The 15105-nt window shown below is 35.6% G+C and overlaps 1 protein-coding gene and 1 pseudogene across 5 annotated transcripts in view; one reads left to right on the plus strand and one right to left on the minus strand.

Annotated features, from left to right (window-relative positions):
* The window catches only part of KIAA0825, a 399846-nt gene that overhangs the window by 44394 nt on the left and 340347 nt on the right, over positions 1 to 15105 (plus strand). For all 4 annotated transcript variants that reach the window (XM_079146011.1, XM_079146010.1, XM_079146013.1 and 1 more), the window contains one exon: positions 5765 to 5896. In XM_079146011.1, the coding sequence (XP_079002137.1) occupies positions 5766 to 5896 (131 nt within the window). In that variant the 5' untranslated portion in view covers position 5765. The remainder of the gene's footprint in view (positions 1 to 5764; positions 5897 to 15105) is intronic.
* Positions 525 to 3086, minus strand: LOC306664890 (mRNA turnover protein 4 homolog; annotated as a pseudogene). The gene has a single exon. The product of its transcript is annotated as an mRNA turnover protein 4 homolog (transcript).

Genomic DNA, 15105 nt, shown 5'->3' on the forward strand with positions numbered 1-15105 from the left:
AATGCACATATACATACATATATAAATGTATGTGTATATACATGTATGTATAAATGTATATATGTAAATATGAATGAATGAGAATTGAGTAGAATGAGGTACTACATTATAGAAAATGAACATTTTATATAGCATACTGTTTTGTTATTTTGGTTTTTTCCCCCAAGGAACCCATTTCTAATCCTAGCACTGAGGATGAGTGGAACATGGAAATGTTTTCAATGCACCTGTCTCCCACTATACTATCGCAGCTACCTTCTTTTATTATAGATAGATAGATATACACACACACATATATATTCTCCTTTTATATATATGCATAAAACAGTATATATTATAATAAAGGCAAATAATAATAGTCCTAATGGAACAAGTTGGAAGTAATTGCTTGAAAGAATTTTTATTTTTTTCATTGTTTACAGTTTTATTATGAAAGATATTACCAAGGAAACAGATAAACAGATGCATAGGGTGAGGGATGTTGGGGTGGGGAGGGTTCAGTTTCCTGCTCTCTGTGGGTATGCTGTCCTCTGCTCTCTGAACATGATTTTTTTTTTTTTTTAAGTACTAGGCATTGAATCCTGGGGTACTCTACCACTAAGCTACCTCCCCAGCTCTTTTTAGTTTTTTATCTGGAGACAGTCTTGCTAAGTTGTCTACACTGACCTCAATCTTGCAGTCCTCCTGCCAGCCTTCATGAGCTGGGTTTACAGGTGTGCAACACTGCACCTGACAGTGGTACTATCTTTTTGGTGGTACTGGGAACTGACCCTATTCCAGGCAAGCACTCCATACTGAACTATACCCTAGCCCTTTATAAACAATTTTTGAAGATAGTGTCTCACTAAGTTTCCCAGGATGGTTTCACATTCATCAATCCTCCTTCCTTAACCTCCTGAGAAACTGGGTTTAAGGGGTGTACCATACCAAACCCTCTGGGTTTTTATGGAGACTTCATTGCAGAGGCACAGTTACTAACAAACTGGGTGGGGAAACCCAGCATGGCTGATCTGTTCAGCTTTTTTTGACCTCTCTGTGCAGCTTTCTTCCCTTGAGGGTATGGGGCAGAATCCCTCTGGAATGAGGGTCTTCAGACCTACTGTTCCAACAGGTAGATCAGAGAATTTTTTTGTGTGTGTGATGCTGGGAATTGATTCCAAGACCTCAAGCATGCTAAGCAAGCACTTTACCTAGAAACAGGCCCCAGAGCATACCTTTATGGCCAGCTAAAGGCAGAGGAAGATTAAAGGAAGTTAGAAGCAATGAAGAATAGACATAAACTAAAGAATAGATGTTGCATGAAACATCTGTTCTCTCATTTGGTGCTTTCACTAAATACCTATATATTAAACAATCTAGACAAAAACCTACCATAGTAGCCACCAAGAATAAAACCTCCAGAATGCTGTGAGACCCCAAATGCTCACTCTCACCTCCAGCAGTCTCTACTCTCATCCTAAAGCCCCTGGCTTCTTGGCATCTAGCAGTAGGCCCTGATTTGGGGAACATATATGCAGGGCAGGGAAGGGTCACCAGAGTGCCTAACTTTCTTCAGCAAATCTCTGGTCCAAGCAAAGGGAATCGAGGGCTGGAGAACAGGAAAAAAAAAAAACAGTTTTGGGGGTTGTTCTTTGCTGTACCAGAACTGCAAAACTGCACTGCCGTCATGGCCCTACAGGAGCAAAAGTTGTACTGGCTGAGTAGGTCAACAGAGGAATCCTGGGAATCCAAACAGAGGCATACACCTGTTTTAGTGAGCTGTTTTGCTGCTGTGACTAAATGATCTGACCCACACACTTGTAGGAGAGAAAAGACTTATTTGAGGGCTCAGTTTCAGAGATCTTAATCCATAGAAGGCTGCCTCCATTTCTTAGGACTTCAGGTTAGGCAGAACATCATGGCGGGCGAGGGTGGTGGAAGAAAGCAGCTCACATCATGGTAATCAGGAAGCAGAGAGAAAGAGAATCTCCACTCTCCAGATACATACAACACAGCCATGCCCCAATTCCCACCTCCCCCAGCCATACCCTACTACTTCAATTAATCTCATCTGGGATTAATTCACTGATTGGGTTAAGACTTATACCACCCAATCATTTCTCTTCTGAATCTTCCTGCGTTGTCTCACATGTGAAAATTTGGGGTACACCTCACACCCAAACCATAACAACACCCAAGGCCATTTTCTAAGAAAAGTCTCTTGCTGTCTACAGGGTGACACCTACAGACCAAGTTCTATTCTTTATGGCACAGTTTCCATCACCCATACTTGTCTTCATCAACAGCAAAAATAAATAACTGCTCTCTCCCAGAGGGGCAATAGCAACTCTTTGTGGTCTAATGGAGACCCAGAATGTGCTAGAAGGCCTCAGTCCCAAGTCCCTGAGTCAGTCGTCTTCATTGTCCTCTGATTCTTCTGAGGACTCAGATGCACTTCCTGGCAAGTCATCTCCCATCTGCTAAAAACTTCCTAAACTGTGCATCCACATGTATTTGATGGTCATATCCAAAAAGCTTCAGGACAAGGACCTACTCTGGGGTCAGCACATCCCCTTCCATGCACACCTCATATTTGGAAAGCAGGGTCACCACATCTCTCTTGAGGGCAGTGGGCAGTCCTAGCTGCCTCAGCTTTGGCTCCATGGAGTGGGGGAACTGCTCCTGGGACCCTGGATCCAGGTTCACAGTGAAAGTTGCTTTGTTACCAGCTCAGGCAAAGTCCATTTCTATGTATTTTGTGAATCACTCATTCACCTCCTTCTTTGTGTGGGTCATAAAAAGGAAACCAACTTCACCCCTCAATTTCTTGCTGACATGGTACAGATTATCTTTGTACTCATCAGATGGACTTCAACCCAAGGCCACTACCTTCACCTTGCTTTTGCCAAAGAACATCCTACTGTGTTTTCAGGCATTCCTGATGTGCTTCAGCTTGCTGTTCCTCATGTTCACCACAGAGAAAATGAAGACGTATTTGTATGTGTCCACACATTTCTGAAGCTCTTCTATCAGGTTCTGTTTCAGTTCCAAGCCTTTCTTGGTGGTTTGGTTAAGGAAACTTTCCAGTCGCACTTGGATTTCGGCATCTCGCCCTTGGAATAATTTTTAAAGTGAAGAAAAATATTTTTATTTAGTAAGAAGACCTTTCTTGTGACTTAGAAGGAAACTCTTCATATACTAAAGTAACAAATAGGAATATGGCAGAATGATTCTTACCTTTTTACTTTTAGAATGTAAGTAAACTAAAAATCTTTGATAGTAAATTTCAGAATTAGGTTACCTGTCTTAACAAAGTATTTGATTCTACCAATATGATTAATCAATATTTCTTTATTGATAGTATTGTGAATGGTTAAAAAACAACTGGCAATTTATTTGTCAAATATGTACATTTTAAAATTTTTTAAAAAATGTGTTTACAATAAGCCCTTCACATTTAGAAGAGATGTGACCATATAATTGATTATTTTATTGCCTTTTTAATGTCTAATATTTTCCCATAATGTTTAATAGAGTATGGCTATTTTTTTTTTAATTTTAAAGAAAACCTTATTGCCCAGGGCAATTAAAGTAGCCATGCACATGTTTTTCCAAATAATTGATTATTATTATAAATATCAAATAAAGTATTTTCATAATTTGCTTATGTTCATGTTTTCTTGATCAATTCTTCACCTTTCCTTCCCAAATTTTGCATGCCACCCTTGAGGCAATCATGTATTTTTGAACACTTCAGCCAAAGGACCAGAATATTCATTGACAGCTACTTATATGTTTGTTATGTGCAACTGTGGTCATCGTAATTCTTTTAGTCAAATTATTTAATGTTACATTTAATTTGCTAGCATTAGCATTGTTAAAAATATATATGTCAATAAGTAGTGTCTTCTGCTTTGGCCATACTTTTTGAAAAGATTCAGTGGTACATTTTGAATGTTGAAACTTCCATAATTTATTTTATTTGCCTTAGTATGAGAAATGGCAAGAGAAAATTGTGAAGACATATTTTCCTCCCTCTTGAAATCCTATTGAAATGTTAGTAAAGATATAATAGAAAAACAGCACTGAAAGAAACATGCATTGGAATACTCCTGAAAGATAGAAGGTAGAGAGGCTCAGAAATGAGGATACCAAAGGCATGAAAACTACACTCTGTAATACACAAGAGGAAGTGGCTATAGTAGTAAGAGCCATTCTCTGAAACAATGCCAGTTTCACAGACAAAACAGTAAAGAATGAAGTAGGCAGTGGGGTAGCCATCAGGGATAGAAGGAACCACAATAATGTTTTTGAGCAGCTGTTCAAGTCTGGTTCATTCCTCTCATTATGCTATAGCAGTTGCTTCCTTGAACATCTAAATGATACTGAAAATCTAGATGAGAAGGACACATAGAATAGGTCTTGACCAGAGCAAAAAAACAGAATGAAGCCTAAGTTACTTCTAGACTTCTACAAAGACCTAACAGAGAATAAAGAGGCAGATCTACCCCAAAATTTAAAAAAAAAAAAAAAAATTTTTTTTAATCATTTCACTCTAGGTATTTTCTACCTTTGGTCACTTATGCAAGTCATCACCTATATGCTTGCTCTGTTCACAAATTCTAAAGAGCAACCTGCACATAGAAACACACCATTCATTCATTCAGTATCTGAATCAATCCTTTTGCTCTGGAGGGAGAGACCATTGGGGTATAAAACACCCCTTACAGAAGACCTTTGCTAGTGTAGGAGTGAAGAGAATTTCTTCCCTGCTGTAATTTTGAGTCTTTAAATTTAGTGAAATAAACAGACAAAAGATGATTGACAAGAGTGAAAGCTCAGAAATTTATTAGTGTGCTCAGAGGCATCACAGGAGGGTGAGTGCTAAACAATCCAATGAGGTTCAAATGTGTATATATTCTTCATGGGGAAAAGGGATATGGAGAAATCTGAGCAATTTTAAGCGACATTAAGTGATTTTTAGGGGAAATTAGACTGAAAAGTAGACAATAGCTTGTAAGTGGTTCTCTTGGGAAATAGAGTGGGACCAAAGACAAACAATAGTCTGTGGCAAAGTCTGTCTGGGATAGTAAAGAAACTCAAGGAAAATTTTGCCTTCTTCATATATAAGTATGCCCAGGGGATAAGACTTTAAAAGTCTAAGACTGGTCAGGTATGATGGTATACCCCTATAATCCCCAGGAATAGGGAGTTTGAGGCAAAAGGATCACAATTTAAGGCTAGCCTTAGCAACTTAGCAAGACTATCTCAAAATTTCAAAAAAAGACTGGAGATGTAGCTCAGTGATAAAGCTCCCTGGAGTTCAATCTCCAGTACCAGGCCCCCGCAGATTTTTTTTTATTAAAAACAAAATCCTGAGGCTTAATTTCCAGTTCAGTATGTTGACAGGAATGGAGGGAAGTTGTTGAGTTCTAGCTTCATCCAGCTTTGTTTACAGTGGTCTCTGGATTTTATGATTTCCTCTGTAGCTCTTGGTTATAGTGAGAAGCTATAGGATGCTTAAGCACCCTCTAAGGGCTGATACGTTGTTCAGCTTTCAAACCACAGAGAAGTGTGAAAATTGGGTCACACCTCATGAAATTTAAATAACAAAGCACTCTACCTGATTTAATAGTATTCTAGTTTGCCTCCATGCCTATAAATGGAAACTATTATTTTTTGTTTAGTGACACAACTTTTACTATTGCAATTTGAGGTAGATTTCTTTATTTTCTTTCTATTTTGAGGAAACTGACATGTCTTATTGCTTATTTTTGTTCCTCAGAATGGACTGGGTAGATGAATATTCCCATAATTCTTTTGACCTACAATGCTTATTAAACTCATTTCCTGGAGACTTGGAGTTTAAGCAGATCTTCAGTGACATTGATGAACAGATAGAACAAAACGCTACAAGGTAAATATTGCTAATTTTTTTAAAGTCGTTTCATATTTTGTTTACGTAAAATTTACCTAGTCTCTGGTTTTAATGTTTTTGTTCTTAAATAATTTGAGGTTTGAATTATTACTTTCTTGAAAAATATTGATTATGCTCCCCTTCTTAAAATTTAACACAATTATCTTTATCTGATTAGTACTTTCAATAAGACTAGAAAATATAAGCACTGTTTTCAAATAGACAAATTAGAGTTTATTAAACTACTATTAAAGGTTTCTTAGAGTTTTAAATATTAATGTCCTGGATTGTCATTAATGTTTAGAGTTAAGCATTCTTACTTGAAAGATAATCACAGTAATTACATTTTATAATTAAGGTATTTAAATGGTAGTAAAAGGCCACAATCACTAAGTTACTGAAAACAGAACATCAAAAATGTTATTTGCATAATATTGGTCATTTTGCACAAAGTTTGTCTTTTAAGTCTCCTCATCTAAAGGAGAGGGACTCCTCCCCAAATACTGGGGGGAGCAGGGATAACAAAGTAGTTTCCTACAAATAGAACTTACCCTTTAATCAGGCAATTCACTCATTTGAATCCTTCTGGTTATAAGTTCTAATTCACCACATGTGGGTTGCTACAAATGTGCAAATCATAATAAAAATTTCTACTGTGCAACGATACATACATAGCATTTTCTTTTTGAAATTTCAGGTATCATATAATTGGTTCAAAAAAAATAAGTAAAACAAGTGAAATGTTCCTAATGTATTTTTTCTCATGTTTACATGATAATGCAGTTAATTCTTCATCACCATAATGATACATTTAAATAAATTGAAAAGATAGCATATTGTTGGGGAGTTATAATTAGAAACAAAATCTTCTCTTTTCTCAGAATTCCTGCCCATGAAATCAGTAGAGAAAGAAAGATTTTTATTGTTGATAAAGCATTAAAAAGAATATGATGTACATTACAGGCAATCCACCAATAGATTTCAAAGACAGAAAGAAATCTCACCACCTTATGTAGCCAGGTAGATACAGATTGTGTACCCACATGTTGCCAAGTTAAACATCACTAATCTTTAAGGAAAAAGACTTGACAACACTATTTTTTTTTTTTTTCACACATAGTAAATGTACTGTGGGAGTTAGGGAAACTACCTGTGTTAGCTGATGGACTTTATCTGGAAGAGAAATGTACTTTCAATATCTTCATTCCAGATGATAACTTTGTAAATTGAAGCAAGGTATGCACCGAAGTTAGATTCCTACCTCTTCCACAGGAACTGGGAACTGTCTATCTCCTTTGATACTTGGGTTTCAAAAACATGACTCCCAGGTTCTTGAGAAGGACACTCTGGGTCCTGAAGCTGACAAAAAGCACATATAGTCTTCTAAGGAATACATGTCCAAAAAGTAAACAACTACTTAGGATTAAATTTTCTAAGGCACATGATTCAAGAAAAAGGAGAGGAGGAAATCTTTTTCTGAATTTCAGCAGAAAGAATTAAAATTTTTAACTTTATAATATAAACATATACAATGAATAATTTTAAAGGTAGCATGTATATATGACTTAACCATACTGCTGAGAGTGTATACTTGAAATAACATATAAATATAAAATAACTATGTAAAACCTTAGTGTAAATATGCACTCATGTAATTTTTATTCTACATATTTATATATTGCATGATGGAATTTCTAACATAAAAGAACTTAGAAATGAAAATAGTGTTCACTTAAATAGTTTAACAAGTAATTTATCTAAATTTCACAGATGGTTATATTTTTTAAAAAGAATAATTATTTTAAGGATACATTGCTCCCTTCACAATGGCATTCAGGATCCATCAAGACAAGCAAGCTACCAAACTGATGTTTTGGCTATAGATTGCTTTGTTTTTATTTGGTAAGCCATCTGTACTTAATTTTCTGCCCTACTTGGTCAATAAAAAAAATCACACTTAAAAGTAGAACAGTGATTAAAGTATTATATTTTACATCCATAAATTCCTTTTTTAGGTTGAAATTCAGATGTTAGTATAAAAAAGAAATTGTAATATGGAATATAAGGATATAATTTTAAATTTAAAATATTTTATTGCTCATATATTAAAACAAACCTAGAGCAGAACCACCTCAAGTGACCATTGATCTTCACAAGGGATAAAGTAAGAGAATAGCTGTATGTGCTGTATGCTACATTTAGAATCAAGTCTATTTTTCATCAAATTCAATTATGTTTTTATTATACTCTAGAGAATAAACATAATAGTATAGGGTGTATATATTTTTAAAAATAAAATACTGAATAATAACTATGGTTCTAAAGAGTGTAAATCATTTATGCACTCATTTATTGCCTTCTAACAGAATAGCTTTTAGAAAATTGTGTGTCATGACGAATCAGTTATGCCACACTTACGCTACAGCAGTTGAATTACCCTTGGCATTTTTGTATTTTAACAGTTCTGTTTATCTCCCAGTGGTGTACATTGAATAAGTAATGAACATCTGTAGGATATGGGTTTTCCCCAATACTTTAAAAGAAAAAATATTAGCAATACATTTTTAAATAGAGTATTTTTTCTTACACTTGAATTTTTAAAGCTGTATTTCTTAAAATGACCCTGACATCTTAAGTGTGAATTCCTTCCCTCTTCTTAATATCATCAAATTTTATGAGCCATGGGGGTTCTCACTTCCCCAAAGCAGTGATTCACCAGAATGGACTAGTGTGCGCAGAGGTCACTGAACCTTCACCTGCCCTCAGGAGAGGCAGTCATTCTCTCAAGCCATTTTCACTTTTATACACTGGTTTCCACTCAAGTCAGGGCTGGGTGACTCCTAGTTGTGATGGTCAAAATCAGTGACAATGTATCATTTACTTTGAACACATATCAAAATTGATAATAAGAGGGTTAATAACCTGCCATGGAAGAATGCTATAAATGTTTTACCCACAGAGTCAGTTAACTAACTGAAAACAGCACTGAAACATTTTTTGAACTGACTAGACCTTATTAGTTTAATAAGATATTGAGATATAGAAGTTCTCTTGGCCTCACAATATGACAGAATGTTTTTGTCCTCTTAATGTTTAGTTGAATATATATTATTGTATCATTTTTATAACTGCACCTTTGTAATTTTTTATTTATTTATTGATATATTTTGTGGTTATGGGGTTTGAACCTAGGACCTGGTACATACTAGGCAAGCAGTCTACCACTGAGCTACATCCCCAGCCCTGAATGTAGCATTTTATTTTATTTTTTATATTATTGTATCTTAAGATTCACTTTTACTCTCTTATTTTCTAATTATAAACAACCTCAGTGTGTACCTTATTGATGTAAGATGTCTACATCTTATGGATGTAAGATGTCTACATTTTTTATAATCTAAAGAATAATCAGGAAGTGCTACCAGCTTCAATTCTATTGGTTTTAATTCAGCAGTGAGGGGAGGAAGGATATCATGAGAGAATATTAGATAAAGATTTCTATAAATTTAAACTTTTTTTTGACATTTTGTTTTATATTTTGCATCCCCCATGAAAGGACACTTTATACACATTTTGTAGCACTGTTAGCCAACCTAACAAAATTAACAATAACTGAGACTGGGGTTGTGACTCAGTGATAGAGCGCTTGCCTAGCATGTGTGAGGCATTGGGTTCAATTTTTAGCAACACATAAAATAAATAAATAAAATAAAGGTCCATCGACAACTAAAAAAAATTTTAGAAAAATTAACTCTTTTTTGTTGTTAATTGGATCTCTTGATGCTGTTTTTAGTTATATATGGCAGTAAAATGCACTTTGTTATATCATATATAATGAATTATAATTTCTCATTCTTCTGGTTATACATTATGTAGAATCCCACTGGTCTTATAGTTATATATGTACATAGGGTAATAATGTCTGATTCATTCTACTATCCTTCCTACTCCTACCCCTCCCCTCCCTTCACTCACCTCTACCAAATCTAAAGTAACTCTTTTCTTCCCTAGCCCCCACCGACACTATTGTGAATTAGCATCTGCATATTAGAGAAAACATTTGGCCTTTGGTTTTTGGGGATTGGCTTATTTTGCTTAGCGTGATATTCTCCAGCTCCATCCATTTACCAGCAAATGCCCTAACTTCATTCTTCTTTAAGGCTGAGTAATATTCCATCACATATATATGACACTTTTTTAAATCTATTCATCTGTTGAAGGGCACCTAGGTTGGTTCCATAATTTGGCTGTTGTGAATTGAGCTGCTACACACATTGATGTGGCTGCATCACTGTAATATGCTGATTTTAAGTTCTCAGTTGTGTATAAACTGAGAGATAGCTGAGTCAAATGGTGGTTTCATTCCATGTTTTCTGAGGAATCTATACTGCTGTCCATAATGGTTGCACCAGTTTGCATTCCCACCAGCAATGTACCTTTTTCTCCACATCCTTGCCAACATTTATTGTTGTTTGTATTCTTGATAATTGCCATTCTGAATGGGGTGAATGAGTTTTGATCTGCATTTCTGTAATTGCTAAAGATGTTGAACATTTTTCATATATTTGTTGATCAATTGTATTTCTTCTTCAATAGAATAAAAAATAGAAGCTACTGTAACACCTGGAGACTAAATAATATGCTATTGAATGTTGAATAAATAACAGAAGAAATCAGAGATGAAATTAAAAAAATACTTAGAGGTAAATAAGAATAGTGATACAACATATCAAAATCTCTGGGACTCCTTGAAGGCAGTGCTAAGAGGAAAGTTCATTGCTTTGAGCTCATTCATTGAAAGAATAAAAAGTCAATAAATAAACGACCCAAAAATACAACTCAAAGCCCTAGAAAAAGAAGAACAAATCAATACCAAGAACAGAAGACAGGAAATAATTAAAATCAGAGCTGAAATCAATGAAATTGAAACAAAAGAAACAATTGAAAAAATTGACAAAACAAAAAGTCGGTTATTTGAAAAAAATAAATAAAATTGATAAACCCCTAGCCACACTAAGAGAAAAAGAGAGAAAACTCAAATTACTAAAATATGTGATGAAAGAGGAAATAATCATGTTTATTAATGAGAGGACACATGTCTATTTATTATACTTATTTTTCATATAATGCTTTTATTTTTTGAGCTTTTATATGAAAATTTTAGTGTTTTCCACATGGTGGATAAAGTTAAATTTCCTGTGTTTGTACCTTATTTGGGGGTTTCTTTATTCTGTACACCATCTAACAGAATCCCTACCTCTTCTCCCATCCTACTGAGCAGGACATGGCTACATGGAAAGAAAACAGAAAGGGACCACTTTCCTCATCTATAATTGAACCCAGAGTAAGATCTCAAACAGTGCTGGATCTTCACAGCATTTTTGTCCTCCTCAGGCAGACAGCGTCCTGGGCCTCAGCTACTAGGTACCCTAAACTTTCCCTGGCCCACTTCATAAATAAAAGTATAGGTTTTATTTTTAAGTACAGTAGTCATAAAGCATAAAGACAATAGAGAATGTTTTGAGGATATTCCTAAAGATTAGCATTGTAATTGCCTTTCCTTGGGAAATAAAGTGTTCAGTCCTACATGCTTTTAAACTGTTTTGATAGCAAAAGTACAAATATTATATTGAAAATCCAGACCCAATAATAGTTGGGCCACCGTTTCCCAGAGAAATAATGAACCAGTTGGAAATAAACCCCAACTCCTGAGGTAACAATTTTTGGGCCTGTAAGACCTGTCCCACACCTGAGAACAAGAACAAGAAAGGAAACACCACCATAGGACTGAACTCCAGTAACAGACATGACCACTGTTAGCTGGCCTATCTTTCCTGTTGGGTAAGTGATTGAAATTAAACTCAATTCTGCCTATCATTCTTGGAAAAGAACTTTGTCTAGAACTCAACAAAGTCAGTACCTTGTCTTAAAGAGTGTCAAGACCATTGCTAATCACAATCCTAATCCTAGGCTGTAATGACTAAGAATATCCTTCCTACTTTATTTTAAAGACTTTTCTTTAGTTTCTGCTTTGAAGACTTTATTTACCTAAAACAGTTATAAAATAGTCTTGCCAAAACCGTGTTGCCTAAAACAGTCCTGGCACATAGTAGGCTAGACGATAATCAGTAAATATGTGTTAGGTATGCTTTTTAGGCTTCTATTGTGTTTGCTTTATTTTAAATTAGACTAAAGTTGGGTGAGTAGAGCATGGTAAAAGAAGCTGTGTCCAAATGATAGTTTTCTTTAAGTATTTTTATATTGTAATAGTAATTATCCCATAAAATTTCCAGTAGTAGAGAGGGGCAAATATGAAAAAGTATTCCTACTCCTCTGATCCTTCTAGTCTTGTTATGAATCTGCCCTGATTAATTTTTATATAATTTTCCAGAAATATTCTATACATATACATGTATGCCCACAAAAGTACATTTCAGGACTGGGGATATAGCTCAGTTGGTAGAGTGTTTGCCTATCAAGCACAAGGCCCTGGGTTCAATCCCCAGCACCACAAAACAGATAAGTACATTTCAGAGGGATTTCTCATAAATAGGTATGTGTTGTTTTTATGTGGGTGTGTACATGCATGCATGTATGTGTTTACTTAATGTATTTCAAAAATCTCTTCTTACAGTTCTGCCTCATTCTTTTAAATTTTACTTGTATGTGTATGGAAGTAATAACTTTTATTAAACCAGTTCTTTCTTGATGAGCATTTCCATTGTTTTCATTTTGCTACTGTTAATACACACACGAAGGATATGTCCTTCCATCTTTATGAGAGTTATCTGTGAGACAGTTTCTTAGAAATTATGCAGTTAGCTATGTAAAATTTTTCTCCAGCAGTGCTACAAATGACTTCTCTCCAGTGGGCAGCATATAACATGTATGCTGTATGCCTTCCATTCTCATGCCCCAGCCATAGGTGTTATTAAAACCCTTAGTTTCTTTTTTGTTTTGTTTTGCTTTTTGGTACTAGGGTAGAACCCAGGTGTGCTTTTCCACTGAGCTACATCCCTAGTTTTTCTTTTTTTAGACAGGGTCTTGCCAAGTTGCTGAGACTGACCTCAAACTTGCAATCCTCTTACTTCAACCTCCTGAGTCACTGGAATTACAGGTGTGCACTACCACATCCAGCTTAAAACCCTTAGTATCTAACATCTAGTCTAATTTATTACCTGGCTGTATGACTGAACTCATCAGTAGAGATACAGATTTATACCAGATATGGCTCTAAATCTCTTTTGATTCTCATCCTTACATAATGTTCTCTATTTCTCCCCCTCCATCCCCCCCCACCCCACCCCCGTCTCTTAGGCAGAGAATCAATGGGATTGGCATAGAGTAAGTGCTGGTCCAGATTCCCCACTTTTCTCCCCCTGATTTTAGTTTGTATAGTTTCCTTGAGTCTTATGCTAAAATTATAGGAGCAAGTTTCATAGATTAAAAGGACACTTACTTATGATTGCTTCTAATGAGTATTGAACTATCACGTTTTTATAGATCTATGGAACACTTCTGTAAATTTTTCTTTATGTAGTTAACATAGCTCTGTGCCTCTTCCATCTTGTTTCTGCCTCTACAGTTTATGAAAAATGATACAAGTCAGATATAAATTTAGGAGGCAGAGATTTAAAACTGTGTACCAACATAAATATAATAACAGGCTCACTCTTTTTAGTACCAGCAAATTCTGTTACAACACTGCCATTGACTAAAATTGGGCCTCGGACAGGGATGAATGGGGAGGAGTAGATATTTCACAATTGTCTAATTTCTTTTAAAGCATTTTAAGATTTTTTAGGTTGACATCCTACACTTAGCATGATTATCTCCAATTTCATCCATTTGCCTGCAAATGCCGTAATTTTATCATTCTTCATGGCGGAGTAATATTCCATTGTATATATATGCTACACTTTCTTTATCCATTCATCAACTGAAGGGCATCTAGGTTGATTCCACAATCTGGCTATGGTGAATTGAGCAGCTATGAACATTGATGTGGCTGTATCTCTGTAGTATGCTGATTTTAAGTCCTTTGGGTATAGGCCAAGGAGTGGGATAGCTGGGTCAAATGGTGGTTCCATTCCAAGCTTTCTGAGGAATCTCCATGCTGCTTTCAAGAGTGGCTGCACTAATTTGCAATCCCAACAGCAATGTTTGAGTGTACCTTTTTCCCCACATCCTCGCCAACACCTATTGTTGCTTGTGTTCTTGATAATCGCCATTCTCATTGGGGTGAGATGAAATCTTAGGGTAGTTTTGATTTGCATTTCTCTTATTACTAGAGATATTGAACATTTTTTCATATATCTGTTTGCTTGTACATCTTCTTCTGTGAAGTGTCTGTTCATTTCCTTAGCCCATTTGTTGATAGGATTATTTGTATTCTTGGTGTAGAGTTTTTTGAGTTCTTTATAGATTCTGGAAATTAGCTCTCTCTCTGAAGTATGAGTGGCAAAGATATTCTCCCACTCTGTAGGCTCTCTCTTCACATTACTGATAGTTTCCTTTGCTGAGAGAAAGCTTTTTAGTTTGAATCTATCCCAGTGGTTGATTCTTGCTTTTATTTCTTGTGCTATGGGAGTCCTGTTAAGGAAGTCTGATCCTAAGACGACAAGTTGAATGTTTGGACCTACTTTTTGTTCTATAAGATGCAGGGCCTCTGGTCTGATTCCGAGGTCCTTGGTCCATTTTGAGTTGAGTTTTGTGCAGGGTGAGAGATAGGGGTTTAATTTCATTCTGTTGCATATGGATTTCCAGTTTTCTGAGCACCATTTGTTGAAGAGGCTATCTTTTCTCCATTGAATATTTTTGGCCCCTTTGTCTAGTATGAGAAAATTGTATTTATTTGGGTTTGTGTCCATATCCTCTATTCTGTACCATTGATCTACCTGTCTATTTTGGTACCAATACCATGCCGTTTTTGTTACTATTGCTTTGTAATAAAGTTGAAGATCTGTTATTGCGATATCCCCTGCTTCACTCTTTCTACTGAGGATTGCTTTAGCTATTCTGGGTTTTTTATTCTTCCAGATGAATTTCATAATTGCTTGCTCTATTTCTGTAAGATATGTCATTGGGATTTTAATTGGAATTGCATTGAATCTGTATAGCACTTTTGGTAGTATGGCCATTTTGACAATACTAATTCTGCCTATCCAAGTACATGGGAGATCTTTCCATCTACTAAGGTTTTCTTTAAT

This window comes from Sciurus vulgaris (assembly GCF_902686455.1).
Source record: "Sciurus vulgaris genome assembly, chromosome: 6".
NCBI classification, from domain to species: domain Eukaryota; kingdom Metazoa; phylum Chordata; class Mammalia; order Rodentia; family Sciuridae; genus Sciurus; species Sciurus vulgaris.